The sequence below is a fragment of the Lissotriton vulgaris genome, chromosome 12, assembly GCF_964263255.1.
Source record: "Lissotriton vulgaris chromosome 12, aLisVul1.2, whole genome shotgun sequence".
Taxonomy (NCBI): domain Eukaryota; kingdom Metazoa; phylum Chordata; class Amphibia; order Caudata; family Salamandridae; genus Lissotriton; species Lissotriton vulgaris.
Window position 1 is genome coordinate 252,923,199 of NC_141700.1, and position 17,563 is coordinate 252,940,761.

General features: G+C 51.0%; 1 protein-coding gene across 1 annotated transcript in view; it reads left to right on the top strand.

Annotated features, from left to right (window-relative positions):
- Positions 1–581: 581 nt before the first annotated feature.
- The window catches only part of MATCAP1 (microtubule associated tyrosine carboxypeptidase 1), a 180,932-nt gene continuing 163,950 nt past the window's right edge, over positions 582–17,563 (top strand). The window contains exons 1-2 of the mRNA XM_086947776.1: positions 582–696; positions 7,590–8,248. Coding sequence (XP_086803902.1) covers positions 7,664–8,248 — 585 coding nt within the window. The 5' untranslated portion in view covers positions 582–696; positions 7,590–7,663. The remainder of the gene's footprint in view (positions 697–7,589; positions 8,249–17,563) is intronic.

The window sequence follows — 17,563 nt, forward strand, 5'->3', positions numbered from 1 at the left end:
TTTTACTTTTTTAATTATCCTGCTTGTATTTGTAACTTGCTACTGTATAAATGTCCTTATGTAACGTACTTGGTTCTATTGTAAAGCGCTCTGACACCTTTGGTTAAAGTCTGCGCTATATAAAACTGCATTAAATAAATAAATACCCTTGAATGTTGTTTTTTCACCTATGAAATACGATACACGAGTCAAAGTTCTTCCAAGGCAGACACAAAAAAGCCCATCTGGGCATAGATGATCTATTAATGTCACCGTCCACGGACACCGTTCATTGGTGAGGCAAAACGTCGGTTGTCGCACAACAAAGTCCCGAGCCTTCCTCCGCAGTTACAGCACCACTGAAATAAAATCCAGAACGGCGCTCTGTTCACTTTGGACGAGAGTAGCGTTTGGTTTCTCTCTGTTACACAGCGCGCCAGTGAGTGACCAGGACCCGCGATGTCATTTGACGCATTGTGACACGAGTTGACTTACACCCATCCTCAGAGAGACGCAATCAGACCGCAACATCACCAGGGCGCATGCGCATAGGGCGGAGAGGCTGTGCTGCACAGCCCCTTTAAAAGGCGGGGCTTTTGCAGGGGTTCCGCGGCTTCTGATGTACCTGTAGTAGCCGCGGCTGGGGAATCTGGGAGAGCGTCATGACATCAAAGTGACGTGCCGGTGTGCGGCCTTCGCTGCTCGGAGCGAAGAAGGGTGAGTTCGAACGGGGTGAGACTAGTGCCTAGACGCAAATATTCTGCTGCTTGGAGGCGCAGTGTAATTATTGCGAGGGCGGAGATTAAAACTGTGTATTTCGTTTGGCAAGGAAAAATATAGTTTTTCCAATAGCAGAGAAGAGGTGGTCAGTGCTAGAAATAGGGAAATAATTATTCCGGGGTCCTACAATTCGGAGGTGGAGGCGTGACATCAGCTAGTGGTCGGAATCATGAGAGAAATGTGACAGGCAACTCGTATGCGTATAATATATTTTTTAATATTGAGGCAAAGAATTTCGCAGCTGGGCAAGTGTTAATGTAATTGTGATCAGACTTACTTTTCTCTAACAGGCTGCGTTTTAAAGTAACGTGAGGTTTTGCAGAAAACTTTGATAGCTGTGATGGTCAGTGCACTTACTCGGGATCTTATGATGTCATCTTGTTCACAGTGTTAGCTCATAAAATAACATTGAGAGTTCATGTGCCCACCGTCAAACGCAACATGTATCAGCCAGATCACAGATTTATATTTTAAATAGTTAGGTCAAGAGGTTATTCCTTGCACTGCAAAATCCTGGTATGATCTGTAGGTCACGTGGTTCAATGCTTGTATTATAGCTTAGTGAGTTATAAACTGGCATCAAGGAACTGCATGCAAATTGTAAAGCATAAGTTTAGCATTATACTCCTTTTCCCTCCTTTTTTTAAATTATAATTTTGCTAAACAAGTTACTTTGGGTATAGATGTATACATGGTTATTACCTCAGTTGCACATATAGACAGATGCTTCTCACATGCTTAGAGTGCATGCATATCTCTGACATACAAATCTTAGAAAACTCAAAAGCCTGCCCTTAAATCAGAGCTTATCACTTGCGAAGTGATAAGCTTATTACCTTTGTTTCTTGGCATCAAGGTGTTAAGCTCCAGCTATAGCTCCCAGTCAGGAGGAGATTCCGAACAGGAGGCGTGCCCATGGCACTGTCAGGGGTGTATTTGTTTTGGGCCCAGCTGGCACAGACATTTAGAGACTTCTGTCACTCCCTGAATGTTGATCAGTTGATTTCAAAGCACACAAAGTGCCAGCGCTGCTGTGTGTGTCCCGTTGCACCAGGGAAAGTCAACACATTTCACTGTGGCTGGCCCGGGTCCCAGGTCTGGCTCAATAATAGCTGAAAGATCAAGGATCCAGATGGATCTCCATTATTTCCAGCACTAATAGCAGCTAGGGTTGGATCTTTTTTCTGTGCATGAGCAAAAAGAGAAGGGCTAATTGCACACATGGCAAAGGGGTTTAATGACTGTGTATGTGAAACAAAATTGCTACTAAATAGCTCATCATTTGGGGATGTATGACATTACAGCGCATGCCTTTACCACGCATGCTGTTACAACGCAAGTATTACAACGCAAACCTTTACAACGCATTACACTTGGGGGTGCTGGATAGTGAATAGTTTAATTTACTATTCCAACTCCAGTCCCCGTGGACACTAGGGAAGGTGTTGGATAGTAAATTAAAACTATTCCCTATCCTAGAGTGCCCCCCAGTGTAATGCGTTGTAAAGGTTTTCGTTGTAATACTTGCGTTGTAACAGCACTGCGTGGTAAAAGTTTCGTTGTAAAGGATGTTTCCCATCATTTGGTTTATGTAAATTGCATGTGTTCTCACTGTCACTGTTTGCTCACCACAATGCTTTTAAGCTTTAAGTTCCAAGACAAGCAAAGAACACAGTTCTCATCTATCACATGTGACACGAAAATGCTTCGTTTATGAAGCTCTTTGCAATACAACAACCTTCAGATGAAGCACTTCCTCATAGTATATCACGTTCTCTGTCCAATAGCATGCAGTTGCCTCTGTAAGAAGCGCTATACAAATACAATTACAATGACTCTAACTCTCAAAGTGAGGTAGATGGATGGAGCCTTATACATTTAAAGTATGGGAGCTAATTACCTACAAAAAGCTTTAATTGCCCATCCCGAGGTGGAGTACGACTAACTTCTGTAGAAGTAACATGTATTGCATGGAAGACGATGTACACTGTACCACAGGGCTGCGGCTAATTAGGGACATTTGCAGAAAGGGAGGCGCTCATTTTGGAGCAGATTTGTAATTAATTAGCTGGGATGCAGATGTTAAACAGAAGGTTTAGCACCTTGTCCTCACAAGTGGGGAAAAGGCAAGGGGACTTAGAATGAAGAGAGATTGCCGGCAAGTGCATGCATTTCCCTCACCCTCAAGGAATGGGGAGAATCGATTGTTTGAGGGTTTCTTGGTTCTGGGCTCACGACCTCCGAGGCAACAGGGTGAAACAGTGACTTGTATAGCACTTACAAAGGAGGAAGTGGGCGCAGGCCTGGCTATACACATTGCATGAATACAATACTTCTATAACCACTGTGCTGAGAGAAAGAAAGAAAGGGTAAGTAAGTGCGCAATTGATAACTGTGTACAGTGTTGCGGGGCTATTTCAATCATGGACATTTGTATAGCGCGCTACTCACCCGGAAGGGTCTCAAGGCGCTGGGGGGGAGGGGTCCGCTACTGCTCGAAGAGCCAGGTCTTGAGGAGCTTCCTGAAGGAGAGATGGTCCTGGGTCAGCCGGAGGTGGATCGGGAGGGAGTTCCATGTCTTGGCTGCCAGGTAGGAGAAGGATCTTCCCCCGGCGGTGGCTCTGCGGATGCGTGGTACGGCGGCAAGGGCGAGAGAGCTTGATCGTAGCTGGCGGGTGGGCGCGTAGAAGGTCAGGCGGTTGTTGAGGTACTTGGGGCCCCGGTCGTGGAGGGCCTTGTGTGCGTGGGTGAGGAGCCTGAACGTGATCCTCTTGCTGTCGCGAAGCCAGTGCAGGTCTCTCAGGTGGCCGAAGATGTGGCTGTGTCGGGGTATGTCCAGGACGAGTCGTGCGGAGGCGTTCTGAATGCGCTGGAGTCTTTTCTGAAGTTTGGCTGTGGTTCTAGCGCAGAGGGTGTTTCCGTAGTCCAGTCGGCTGGTGACGAGTGCCTGGGTGATCGTCTTCCTGGTTTCGGGTGGGATCCATCTGAAGATCTTACGGAGCATGCGCAGGGTGTTGAATCATGATGAAGAGACGGCGTTGACTTGTCTGGTCATTGAGAGGGAGGAGTCCAGGATGAAACCCAGGTTGCGTGCGTGGTCCGTTGGTTTGGGAGTGGTGCCCAGGGTAGGGGGCCACCAGGAGTCGTCCCAGGCGGAGGGTGATGATCCCAGGATGATGATTTCCGTCTTGTCTGAGTTCAGTTTCAGGCGGCTGTTCTTCATCCATTCGACGACGTCTTTCATCCCTTCGTGTAGGCTGGTTCTGGCGGTGGCGGGGTCATTGGTGAGGGAGAGGATTAGCTGGGTGTCGTCGGCGTAGGAGATGATGTTGAGGTTGTGTTTGCGTGCGATGGCTGCGAGAGGGCTCATGTAGACGTTGAACAGGGTTGGGCTGAGAGATGATCCTTGTGGTACGCCGCAGATGACTTCGGTGGCCTCGGATCTGAAAGGGGGAGGCGGACTCTTTGGGTTCTTCCAGCGAGGAACGAGCTGATCCACCCCAGTGCCTTCTCTTGGATTCCGATGTTGCGGAGGCGCTGTACTAGGGTGCGGTGGCTGACAGTGTTGAATGCTGTGGAGAGGTCCAGGAGGATGAGGGCCGCTGTTTCCCCATTGTCGAGCAGGGATCTGATGTCGCCTGGCTGCGATGAGGGCGGTCTTGGTGCTGTGGTTGGCTCGGAAACCGGACTGCGAGGGGTCGAGGGATCCGTTAGTCTCGAGAAAGGCGGCGAGCTGTCTGTTGACGGTCTTCTCGATGACTTTGGCAGGAAAAGGGAGGAGCGAGATGGGGTGGTAGTTCTTGAGGTCGGTGGGGTCCGCTGTTGGTTTCTTCAGGAGGGCGCTGAGTTTGGCGTGCTTCCAGATCTCCGGGAAGCTGGCGGTGTTGAAGGAGGTGTTGATGATGTCCCGGAGATGGGGTGCGATGATGGAGTCGGCCTTGTTGAAGACTTGGTGGGGCAGGGGTCGGTTGGCGATCCGGAGTGGATGGTGTTCATCGTGCGGGTGGTGTCTTCGGTGCTGACCGGGGTCCAGGCGCAGAGGGTGGTGGTGGGGGGTGTTGGGTCGGTGGTTGGGTGTGTGGTTGGTGCGCCAAAGCTGTTGTGTATATCGGCGATCTTGCAGTGGAAGAACGAGGCGAGTGAGTCGCAGAGGTCTTGCGAGTAAGTGATGTCGTTGTTTCCGGCGCTGGGGTTGGAGAACTCTTTGACGATGCTGAAGAGTTCCTTGCTGTTGTGGGCGTTGTTGTCCAGTCGTTCTTTGAATGCTGTCTTCTTGGTGGTGCGGATCAGCTGGTGGTGTTAGCGGGTGGCGTGCTTGAGAGGCGTCATGTTATCCGTGGTCTGGTCGGGGACTTTCTTGCTGCCGGGTCGCTGGGAGGGTTCTTCAGTTGTGCGAGGTCATCTGTGCAGTTGGTGAGCCACTGTGTGAGGTTGCTGGCTGCTTCGTTGGGGTCCGTTGTGCTGGCGGGAGGGTTCTGGCGGAGGGAGGTGGTGAGCTGTTCGGCGGTGATCTTGTTCCAGCTCCTGCGAGGAATCTGTTGCGGGTGGTGGTGGGTCGTGGTTCTTTTGAAGCTGAAGTGGATGCAGCTGTGGTCAGTCCAATGGAGTCCGGTGGAGTGACTGAAGGAGATATGCTTGCTGGAGGAGAAGACTGGGTCAAGCGTGTGGCCGGCGTAGTGGGTGGGGGTGTTTACCAGTTGCTTGAGTCCGAGGTTAGCGAGGTTGTCTAGCAGGGTGGTGGTGTTGCTGTCCTTGTTGTTCTCCAGGTGGAAGTTGAGGTCCCCTAGGAGGATGTAGTCCGCGGAGGGGAGGGTGTGCGGGCTGATGAAGTCGGCGATGTCCTCGCTGAATTGGGTGCGTGGTCCCGGGGGTCTGTAGATGAGGGTGCCTCTGAGGGTGGACTTGGGGTCGGTGTGTATCTGGAAGTGGAGGTGTTGGGCAGTGGTGAGGGTGTCGTCGGAGTTGGTCGTGATGCGGATGGTGTTCCTGTGGACGATGGCGATGCCTCCTCCAGTCTGGTTGACGCGGTCCTTCCGGGTGATCTTGTATCCGTCCGGGATGGCTATGGCGATGTCAGGTGCTGAGGAGGCGTTCATCCAGGTTTCTGTGAGGAAGGCGACGTCTGGTAATGTTGTGTCGAGGAGGTTCCAGAGTTCGACGGCGTGTCTGTGGACTGAGTGGGTGTTGAGCAGGATGCACTTGAGGTGGTTGCTGCTGGTGCTCGGCTTGTCGGGTGCGGTGCAGGTCCGGAGGCAGGTGTATTTGCAGGCTTGGCAGGCGAAGGGTCTGTGGGTGCGTTTCGGGGTGGCTCGGTAGCAGGCGGGGGATTGGCAGGCGTTGAGTGCATAGAGGGTGGCGGCGTCGTAGGTTCGTCGTGTAGTGTGGCGTCGTCGGGGGCCAGGGGTTCTGGCGCTGGGCGCGGTCCAGGCGCGGACGGGCGTAGACGGGCTTGTCTTCAGCGCGCAATCGGCGCGCCCGCTGCACGTGCTCGCTGCGCGTACGAGTGCACTCCGCCATAAATGGCGAAGTGGGAGGGAGGAGCAGCTGGGAGGCGGGAGCGGGGCGGCGAATGGGAAGGGAAACAGAAGCAAAAGGGGCCGGGCCGCAGGGGAGCAGCGGCGGGGAGCGGGGAGAAGGGCGGGAAACGGGGCAGGGGCAGGACACAGTAACAGCGCAAACAAGGAGAGAAACAGCACAGAAACAAACTAAAGAGGCAGGAAACAAAATACAGAGGCACAATACAGAAATACTGAGGCAGAATACAAAAATCTAAAGGACCAGGAACTCAGCTGCAGAGCAGCGGCGAAACTCGGCAGAAGCGGGGGCAGCCTGGACTCACTCACGGGGAGTGTGCGCGGTGCGTGGAGCAACCGTCCCAGAACAGGGTCAGGATTCAGTTCGCTCCTACGTTGGTGTGGGCTCTAATGCAATTTCCTGACATGCATTTTGGGCATTTGATGAAAATAGTGGCTTCTTATGAGGCTAGACAAAGTTGTTGGACTTGAGTGATCCTTGCCGTGGCAGATGAAATAAGGGGAAACTGCTGCACATGAGGTACTAATAATGGTGCATCAAGCTTGGCCGTACCCCCCAAAACGGCAGCCTGGGGGAATTGAATGACCAGAGACTGTAAGGTTGGCAACAGTAGAATATAGCTAATAAATACATCTTTGTCCTAAGAGCAGACAGTAATCCAGAAGTAATGTACAGATACAGAAGAACAATCTGAAAAGCAGTGACCCTCCAAATAATGCGGTGGGTAAGTACATCAGTCTATCACTTGGATAACCTGGCTCCCTAGCCCCACACCCTCCAAGGGTACTAAGGCAATATGTTCCCTCTGACCTCCTTGGCGAATCAGAACTAAACTGCAAAGTTCGTGCAGTCTTTGCATGCTAGGCAGATGGATGCAACGCAGATTTTCAAGGCCACGTGCACAGTGGTACACACTCAGTGAGGATGGGTGTGGGCTCCGAGCTTTCCAGCTGGAATGATGCAGTGGTTGTTATCGTGTTTGAGTCCCTGGGAGGGCTGTCTGCACCAGGCAGTCTTTAGACACGGTAGGGCTCAAAGCTTACAGAGGATCAGAACAAGAGCAGTTTAACCTCTGGTTGAATGACTGAAATTGCATGCAAAGCAGTCTACTGGGTTTTTAATGCTATCCTCCCTAAGGTGACAGCCACTAGGTAAAGCTTACTTTATTCAGGATCTAGTTATATGGGCATATGCAAGCTGTTGTATGTTGCAGGTAAGACTGTAGGGACTTGCTGTTTTAACTTGTTGAGGTTTTGCCCTATCCTCCTTTTCACCATGTCTTTCTCTCTTGCTAGGTGGCGCAGGGATTTGGCAGACTGGATTGCTGTACCTTTATTTCGCGCTGTCAGCATTTTCCCCATCGGGGACGATGGTGCTGGGTTCAGTGTCCCAGACACACAGAAAGACTCCAAGCATGCCGAGCTTGGCCTCTGGCTCTAGCCAAGAGGCGGTGGGGAAGAAAAGGCCAGAGCAGTGTGGACCTCGACTGCATAGCTCTCTTGCCCCCACACCCTCCTTGCGCTCCACCTCCTCTTCTGCACCTCCCAACAGAACAAAAACACCAGTTAAGGCCAACTGCACAAAATCACAATCGATGAAGTCCGAGGTCTGGAAGCCCCCAGGTTGTCCTGGGTACATGGGACACTGCACATGGATGCGCCGCAGTGAGAGCTCCTGCACTGTCAACACAAGCAGCAGTGGTGGAGGCGGCAGTGGGCGGATGTGTACTGCCACCTCTGTTCCACATATCTCTAAATCCAACAGTCGGGAGGTTTGCAATAGCGCGAAGAGCCCTTGCCTTTTGGTGGCCTTGAGACCAACGAATGTGGACCAGGAGAAGGACAAATTCTTCCAATCTAACTACACTTATAATCCTCAATTTCAGTATCAAGAACCAATCCCAACTGGAGTACTGGCAAAGTACAGCCATGCAACAGAGAAGTTCATAATTCAGGTAATGATGCTGGGTTCCTCCCAGCTGACTGTACACAAGGAATAGTTTAACCGTGTATTTTGAGGGGTTAGTCTGCAGAATAATGCACTTTAACTCCGCTATGAAGAAACTCACGGGTACTCCTTTGTCTGCTTCAAGTGAACAGTATTCACCTCCCTCCTCATTCAGTGTGTGATTACATCAGTTTACTTTCAGGTGGTAGGTCTTGGCCAAGCAGGACTTCTGATCATGACCAGAAATACCAGTTCTAGCTCTCATGTTTTGTAGTAGGGTGTGCTGGATGGGTTAAAAGGTATTTCTAAAAGAGAATGGCCTCCGTTTTTGGGTCTTCGGATGGCTAAGCCTTGTACAGGAGGCCTGCTCATAGATTTGGAATTCGGTTTGGAGACCTTGATTGTGTGGTGCCATATTTTTGGGAAGTGGGAGACCTTCTCCGGGTGGTTTTGAGAGCCTGTGTCTTATGGGTTTTACTTGCATTTGGCTGCTCTCCGAACCCTCCTTTCATTTAGCTGAAGTGGTCTTGTGCCACTAAAAAAGGAGCAGCTCTATGAGTGCAGTATCACACCAGTATTCAGTGTGTTGATGCAGGCATGTTGTTTTTGCTAGTCGATGCTGAGTCCATGGGGTTGAGCACTGTTGTGAGTGACTGATCTTTGTGGGGAAGGTGGTACTTGGGAAATAAAAATCGTAGTATCTCAGTGTATATATATATATATATATATATATATATTCAAAAGAAAGTTGCCCACATTTAGAGAAGCCACTCACAGGAAGGTTGAACTGCTTTTAATGGAGCAGGCTGCAGAATGTTGTACAAAAGGTATGACCCCAGAGTTCAAAGAGCCTGACGCGTTTCGTGCGGGAATCGCACTTCATCAGAGGCATCAATCATTTCCTGCTCCCGACTGTATCTTATTTATGTGGCTGGGACCACGTGCACAAAGGGCGTAGGCGCGCCCCAGGCATTGTGGTCAAAGTAGTCCTTGTTAGTTGTACTTCAGTGAGTTGCTCGCAGCAGGAGAAATGGATCCAAATGTAAAATCCCAAGTGGGCTGGGGAACACTTTAAGACGTGACATCGTGCTCCGTGTTACCTCTCCATTTGCCCTTCCTGTCCCTTAGTGCGCCTCCTCATCAGACGAGGCGCGGGTCCACATCAGAATGGCCGGGCTTCTCTCCGACCGAGGCTGGCCGCTTAATATTCAAAAGAAAGTTGCCCACATTTAGAGAAGCCACTCACAGGAAGGTTGAACTGCTTTTAATGGAGCAGGCTGCAGAATGTTGTACAAAAGGTATGACCCCAGAGTTCAAAGAGCCTGACGCGTTTCGTGCGGGAATCGCACTTCATCAGAGGCATCAATCATTTCCTGCTCCCGACTGTATCTTATTTATGTGGCTGGGACCACGTGCACAAAGGGCGTAGGCGCGCCCCAGGCATTGTGGTCAAAGTAGTCCTTGTTAGTTGTACTTCAGTGAGTTGCTCGCAGCAGGAGAAATGGATCCAAATGTAAAATCCCAAGTGGGCTGGGGAACACTTTAAGACGTGACATCGTGCTCCGTGTTACCTCTCCATTTGCCCTTCCTGTCCCTTAGTGCGCCTCCTCATCAGACGAGGCGCGGGTCCACATCAGAATGGCCGGGCTTCTCTCCGACCGAGGCTGGCCGCTTAATATTCAAAAGAAAGTTGCCCACATTTAGAGAAGCCACTCACAGGAAGGTTGAACTGCTTTTAATGGAGCAGGCTGCAGAATGTTGTACAAAAGGTATGACCCCAGAGTTCAAAGAGCCTGACGCGTTTCGTGCGGGAATCGCACTTCATCAGAGGCATCAATCATTTCCTGCTCCCGACTGTATCTTATTTATGTGGCTGGGACCACGTGCACAAAGGGCGTAGGCGCGCCCCAGGCATTGTGGTCAAAGTAGTCCTTGTTAGTTGTACTTCAGTGAGTTGCTCGCAGCAGGAGAAATGGATCCAAATGTAAAATCCCAAGTGGGCTGGGGAACACTTTAAGACGTGACATCGTGCTCCGTGTTACCTCTCCATTTGCCCTTCCTGTCCCTTAGTGCGCCTCCTCATCAGACGAGGCGCGGGTCCACATCAGAATGGCCGGGCTTCTCTCCGACCGAGGCTGGCCGCTTAATATTCAAAAGAAAGTTGCCCACATTTAGAGAAGCCACTCACAGGAAGGTTGAACTGCTTTTAATGGAGCAGGCTGCAGAATGTTGTACAAAAGGTATGACCCCAGAGTTCAAAGAGCCTGACGCGTTTCGTGCGGGAATCGCACTTCATCAGAGGCATCAATCATTTCCTGCTCCCGACTGTATCTTATTTATGTGGCTGGGACCACGTGCACAAAGGGCGTAGGCGCGCCCCAGGCATTGTGGTCAAAGTAGTCCTTGTTAGTTGTACTTCAGTGAGTTGCTCGCAGCAGGAGAAATGGATCCAAATGTAAAATCCCAAGTGGGCTGGGGAACACTTTAAGACGTGACATCGTGCTCCGTGTTACCTCTCCATTTGCCCTTCCTGTCCCTTAGTGCGCCTCCTCATCAGACGAGGCGCGGGTCCACATCAGAATGGCCGGGCTTCTCTCCGACCGAGGCTGGCCGCTTAATATTCAAAAGAAAGTTGCCCACATTTAGAGAAGCCACTCACAGGAAGGTTGAACTGCTTTTAATGGAGCAGGCTGCAGAATGTTGTACAAAAGGTATGACCCCAGAGTTCAAAGAGCCTGACGCGTTTCGTGCGGGAATCGCACTTCATCAGAGGCATCAATCATTTCCTGCTCCCGACTGTATCTTATTTATGTGGCTGGATCCAAATGTAAAATCCCAAGTGGGCTGGGGAACACTTTAAGACGCCCTTTGTGCACGTGGACTCTGGGGTCATACCTTTTGTACAACATTCTGCAGCCTGCTCCATTAAAAGCAGTTCAACCTTCCTGTGAGTGGCTTCTCTAAATGTGGGCAACTTTCTTTTGAATATTAAGCGGCCAGCCTCGGTCGGAGAGAAGCCCGGCCATTCTGATGTGGACCCGCGCCTCGTCTGATTAGGAGGCGCACTAAGGGACAGGAAGGGCAAATGGAGAGGTAACACGGAGCACGATGTCATGTCTTAAAGTGTTCCCCAGCCCACTTGGGATTTTACATTTGGATCCATTTCTCCTGCTGCGAGCAACTCACTGAAGTTCAACTAACAAGGACTACTTTGACCACAATGCCTGGGGCGCGCCTACGCCCTTTGTGCACGTGGTCCCAGCCACATAAATAAGATACAGTCGGGAGCAGGAAATGATTGATGCCTCTGATGAAGTGCGATTCCCGCACGAAACGCGTCAGGCTCTTTGAACTCTGGGGTCATACCTTTTGTACAACATTCTGCAGCCTGCTCCATTAAAAGCAGTTCAACCTTCCTGTGAGTGGCTTCTCTAAATGTGGGCAACTTTCTTTTGAATATTAAGCGGCCAGCCTCGGTCGGAGAGAAGCCCGGCCATTCTGATGTGGACCCGCGCCTCGTCTGATGAGGAGGCGCACTAAGGGACAGGAAGGGCAAATGGAGAGGTAACACGGAGCACGATGTCATGTCTTAAAGTGTTCCCCAGCCCACTTGGGATTTTACATTTGGATCCATTTCTCCTGCTGCGAGCAACTCACTGAAGTTCAACTAACAAGGACTACTTTGACCACAATGCCTGGGGCGCGCCTACCCCCTTTGTGCACGTGGTCCCAGCCACATAAATAAGATACAGTCGGGAGCAGGAAATGATTGATGCCTCTGATGAAGTGCGATTCCCGCACGAAACGCGTCAGGCTCTTTGAACTCTGGGGTCATACCTTTTGTACAACATTCTGCAGCCTGCTCCATTAAAAGCAGTTCAACCTTCCTGTGAGTGGCTTCTCTAAATGTGGGCAACTTTCTTTTGAATATTAAGCGGCCAGCCTCGGTCGGAGAGAAGCCCGGCCATTCTGATGTGGACCCGCGCCTCGTCTGATGAGGAGGCGCACTAAGGGACAGGAAGGGCAAATGGAGAGGTAACACGGAGCACGATGTCATGTCTTAAAGTGTTCCCCAGCCCACTTGGGATTTTACATTTGGATCCATTTCTCCTGCTGCGAGCAACTCACTGAAGTTCAACTAACAAGGACTACTTTGACCACAATGCCTGGGGCGCGCCTACGCCCTTTGTGCACGTGGTCCCAGCCACATAAATAAGATACAGTCGGGAGCAGGAAATGATTGATGCCTCTGATGAAGTGCGATTCCCGCACGAAACGCGTCAGGCTCTTTGAACTCTGGGGTCATACCTTTTGTACAACATTCTGCAGCCTGCTCCATTAAAAGCAGTTCAACCTTCCTGTGAGTGGCTTCTCTAAATGTGGGCAACTTTCTTTTGAATATATATATATATATATATATATATAAGAGATTGAATGATGTGGGGCACAGCATCATAATTAGGATTAAATGTAGAGAAAAAGAATCACATTTCTAGCACCTGCTTCCTTCATCACCAACCTGTCCGTAGCCCTAACAGGGCTCGAGTCATGGGTAGATGCCATTTATAAACTATTTTTCAGAGGGTAGACAGTCTACCCTGCCAAGCGGTTGGGCCCCACTGAGATATGCTGAAGTCGTCCCGGCACACCTTCAGCAGCACCTGCACTTTGTCTGCTTTTGTTCTGAGCAAAACATGCAGGCGGGTAAGGGGCTTATCAGATTCCTTCTTCGCCCATAACTAAAGCCAAAGTTCACAGGCCATCAGGCCTCTTTTTGTTGGAGTATCCTGGCTGGGAGCTATCAGTAGCCTCATACCTAGAAACAGTGGAGGGAAAACGAAGACTCGCATCTTATCACTGCACAGGTACTTCACAGAGAAATGCTTTTGACTTTGCATATCTCTTACATACAGGGAGTGAACAAACACTGTAAGAATGTCAGATGTGTTGGTCTCCCCAATAGTTACACAAAAACAATTTAAATAGCACTATTTTGTTTTATTTCTTTTAGAGCACTTTAGCACTACTCATCCCAGTGCAGGATGTCAGAGCACTTTACATCACACGTACAGAGTATTTATTGACAATAAATCATGTGTGTGCATCAATATAAAGGATGTGTAACATAAGACAGTGAGGGTTACAAGGTGTAGGAGGCACATGGCCTTCATAACTCACTGTGCTGTATTAGAAGGATTAAAATTTTAGCTGCAAGTAACAAAAGGGTCTCTTTCTTAAAAGCAGTAACCCTCTTGCCAATTTACATAAAATAAAAATCTGTCATCTGCTTGTTACAAAATGTGCTTTGCAGGAAACATTTTAATCCTCTATGCTACTTTGATTCCAAAATACAACTAGGCAAAACACAGATCTCCAGCAAGTACGTTAGCCTCCAGAGTTATTTTACCATTATTATTCTCTGACATTTAGCTGGCACACAAAGCTCTTGCATAATAGCACGAAATACACAGTGGACCCGGGGGGGTCCAAACCTTGTTCTAAGAAAGTGGTAGTGGTATAAGAACCATGACTCGAATCAAGACCATGTCGAGAGGACGTAGAAGTGCTGGGAAACCAAGTAACCACCCAAGATGAGTGACTAGGAGCCCCATGGAGATTGTGTGCAGTGTGGAAACACAACCTCGTTCTCTGTACAAATTAATGTGTAAGTCGCGGTTGCAATTAAAACAAGCATTTACAATGCAACGGTTTCGCCTTTGGAGAAGTTCGAGCTATTGGCATTGTAAATGACAAAATTTGTATTTCTGTGTTGGTTTTGAAAACAGATAAATAAATGGCATTGTCATTTACATTGCCAATAGTTTAACCTCTTGCAAATGTGAGAACTATTGTACCCTACGAACGAGCTCAGCAGACAGCAATTACTACCACACACACACACCCAGACCCAGCCCCACACACCCAGAGCCAGCCACACCCAAAGCCCCCCCCACACACACACTGGAGCAGTCACACACACACACACACACTGGAGCAGTCACACACACACACACACACACTGGAGCAGTCACACACACTGGAGCAGTCACACACCCACACACACACACACTGGAGCAGTCACACACACACACACACACACACACTGGAGCAGTCACACACACACACACACACACTGGAGCAGTCACATATACACACACACACACAAGCACACACAAGCACACACACACACTCTGGAGCAGTCACATACACACACACACACACACACACACTCTGGAGCAGTCACACACACACACACACACCCAGGAGCAGTCACACACACACACACCCAGGAGCAGTCACACACACACACCCAGGAGCAGTCACACACACACACAGGCGAAACATAAAAACCTCCCGCCCACGCTCATTACTTGATAAACAGTGCCCTCAACTCAACCATACCCGACATGGGTGACCAAAGCCTATAACCACCAGCTATTCACAAGGTTTAGGTTACATTTTTAATACAATGAATCAGCTTCCCCAAGGGCTAATCTGCTCATGGTTCACTAAGCCGCAGTGAGAGCAAAAAAGACAGCCCAGTGTCCACAATTCACCTGGCCAAGAAAGATTTGTAATAATTCTTAAAATATTTAAAATGTAACCAACTGAGGCCGGATAAGCTAGACCTCCTGATGCTAAAGGGTGTTTGTGCTTGCCTATGTAAAGGCAGCTTTCTAAGCAGTGCAATTAAGCTCCTGGAAACCCCTCGAAGTGATGAGCGCGCTATAAAAATGCTGAATGATTGAAGCTCTGGGAGGCGTGGAATTAATCTTGCCACAAGCCCGAGACAGATCTGATAAATGAAGACATCGCTACCTGCTTATAGCCTTCTCCTCAGTTATAACCCACAGACCTCTGCGAGTTGGGGCCTTTAAATAGGCGTCACTTCCTTGTTCTGAAGACAGAGCAGAGTACATGGTAGAGACCCACCCCGCCCCGGACTCAGCTCTCAGGACAGATTTCTGTGCTGAGGGCACCCTCCCTCCCCCCCCCCTGTGGCTCGCACACGCCCCCGCTATTTAAAACAAGGCCCTCGGGCTGGCAGCAGGGGGCCCTCGGAGGGGCTGGCAGCAGGTGCTCCTGGCTTCACAAGAACAGCAGACCTCCAGAGATCCAGGCGCTGAGGGGTGGGACGACCACCGCAAACTCAAGGAGAAACTCTACAAGAGACTGGAGCTAAATGAAACCACACTGATCACAAAATACAGACAGACACCTCTGCAAACCGTTACCAACAGCTCTCCGAAGCGATGTGCCAGTCGACACCCACCTGTGACAAAGTGTCAAGCAGAAAACACACAGCGGGGCCTACAAGCTCCGAGCGATCACGGAGTGACGAGGCTGGAGCCCGGTGCCCTCCACTCTGACAGCCAGAGAAGGGCAAGAGTCCAGTAAAAGCCCCCACCCCCCCCCCATCATGGGTGAAAGCCGAGGCCCCCCAGCAGCACCAGTCCGAATAACCACCCACCCCGGGAGCCAAGAACCACCTTTTTCGTCGAGCGCAGTGTGTTTCCTGCCACCGGATGGGGTTGAATGATGTGGTCTCCTAGATCTGTTTCAAGCGTGTGAACGATGCACGATGCGTAGCTTTAGGCATTTTCTAAACGGTGCTTTCGTGTTTTGCACGGCGCTGTAGATTTCGGTATTTTCTGCACGGTGCTGTGGTTTTAGGGTATGTGCACGCTGTTGTAGTTTAAGTTTTGTGCACGGTGCTGTAGTTTTAGCTTTTTTTGCACGGTGCTGACATATTAGTTTTTTTCACGGCGCAGAAGTTTTAGGCAGTTCTACACACGGCGCTGTAGTTTCTTAAAGGGGCTGGAAAGTATTATATTTTCCGTGATGCATTTACTCCCCACCCACCCACGCCGCCCCCGCAGGGCGCTCTGCAGCTCAAAGGGAGGGAGAGGGTTGGGGGCGCACGAGGCCCCCGACGGATCCTCTCCCCCTCCCCTGATCCCACCCCAAGTGCCCCGTCATCAACGCCGCCAGCCGCCACTCACGGGGGGGGAGGGGGGGAGGGAGCAAGAGCTGCGGACGGCCCGGTGACACACACCACACCCCCCCCCCCCGCCCCCCCCGCAGCACAGACGGAGCCCTCACCTGGGAGCGCGCGGAGCAGGACAAAAGCTTCAACTTTCTGGGTCGGCGCCGTCTGCACCTGGCGCGGGCGGGGCCGGAGCCCCTCCTCCCGCGGGGCACCCTGGGAGCTGTAGTCCGTGGCAGCGCCCGCCCTCCCGCTGTAAGCAGACACCGGGGGCCGGTGACTCACGGCCCAGGCGGCCCTGGCAGCGGCCCCGGGCGCACAGCCTGCTGGGACTTGTAGTTCCACCCACGGTCCGCCCGCTGCAGAACCCCCCTCTATTGGTCCGTGTCCCTTGGGGGTATAGGTACTTTCCCACTTGGCTAATCCGGCATAGTGGGAGGGGCTCAGGAATCATGCCGACCCCACAATCACGGCCCTGCTTGTTCGCTTTATGTGAAAGCCACACCGGAGACGTGCTGTGCAGACAGCTTCTAAAAGCAGCACTTTTCTCTCTGACCTCACCACGCCTTCTCAAGTGGGTGGGGAAGGATGGGAGCGAGGGCACGAGACGGGGCAGGCAAGGTAGGACATGAGAGAGAGGGACAGGGAAGCAAGAGAGGCGGGAGAAGCGAAGAGGTCCCGGGCCGCGCTGTGATTGGCTGACGTCACGGGGGTGTCCCGGGCCGGCAGCCAATCACAGCGCGGCCCGGGACAAAGGGGCGGGGCTTAAAAAAAGCCAGAGAAACGCCCCCGAATCGCGTTTTCTCTGAGAAAGCGTGATAGACAGCCTCTGTCTTCCAATGGCTAGCCTCCATTTATGGAGCTAGCCAATTGGAAACCGAGGCTGTCCTAACCTCACTACTGAAAACAAAAGATTTCGACTGGGAGGGGCTTCGCCCCTCGCCAAAAGTCGAAACCTAAAAATTAAGGACACTTTCCAGTGAACCATGAAGAAACCCTGTCGAAGACAGAAGGTTGGAGAGCCACCCCACCCGTGGATTCCATAGTACTCACGTTACCTACACCAGGGAAGCCAGGTGCATAGGTGTGAACTGGTGTCGGAAACCGCCGCCATTTTCAGGGGAGGACTTAAGGAAAATGCCGCTGCTGGAGAAGGAGAAAGTATCTGGTGGAATCCGAAGGTGGATTCAGGATCAGAAGTACCTTCAAGCAGAGGGGACAGTCTGTCACTCAGGAGTGACCAAGAGAACTTGAAAACGAATGCTGACGATGTCGGGAGTTACAGGGGAGTTGACAGTGACCTTGACTGTGCAGCTGTGAGGACTAGGCGACGCT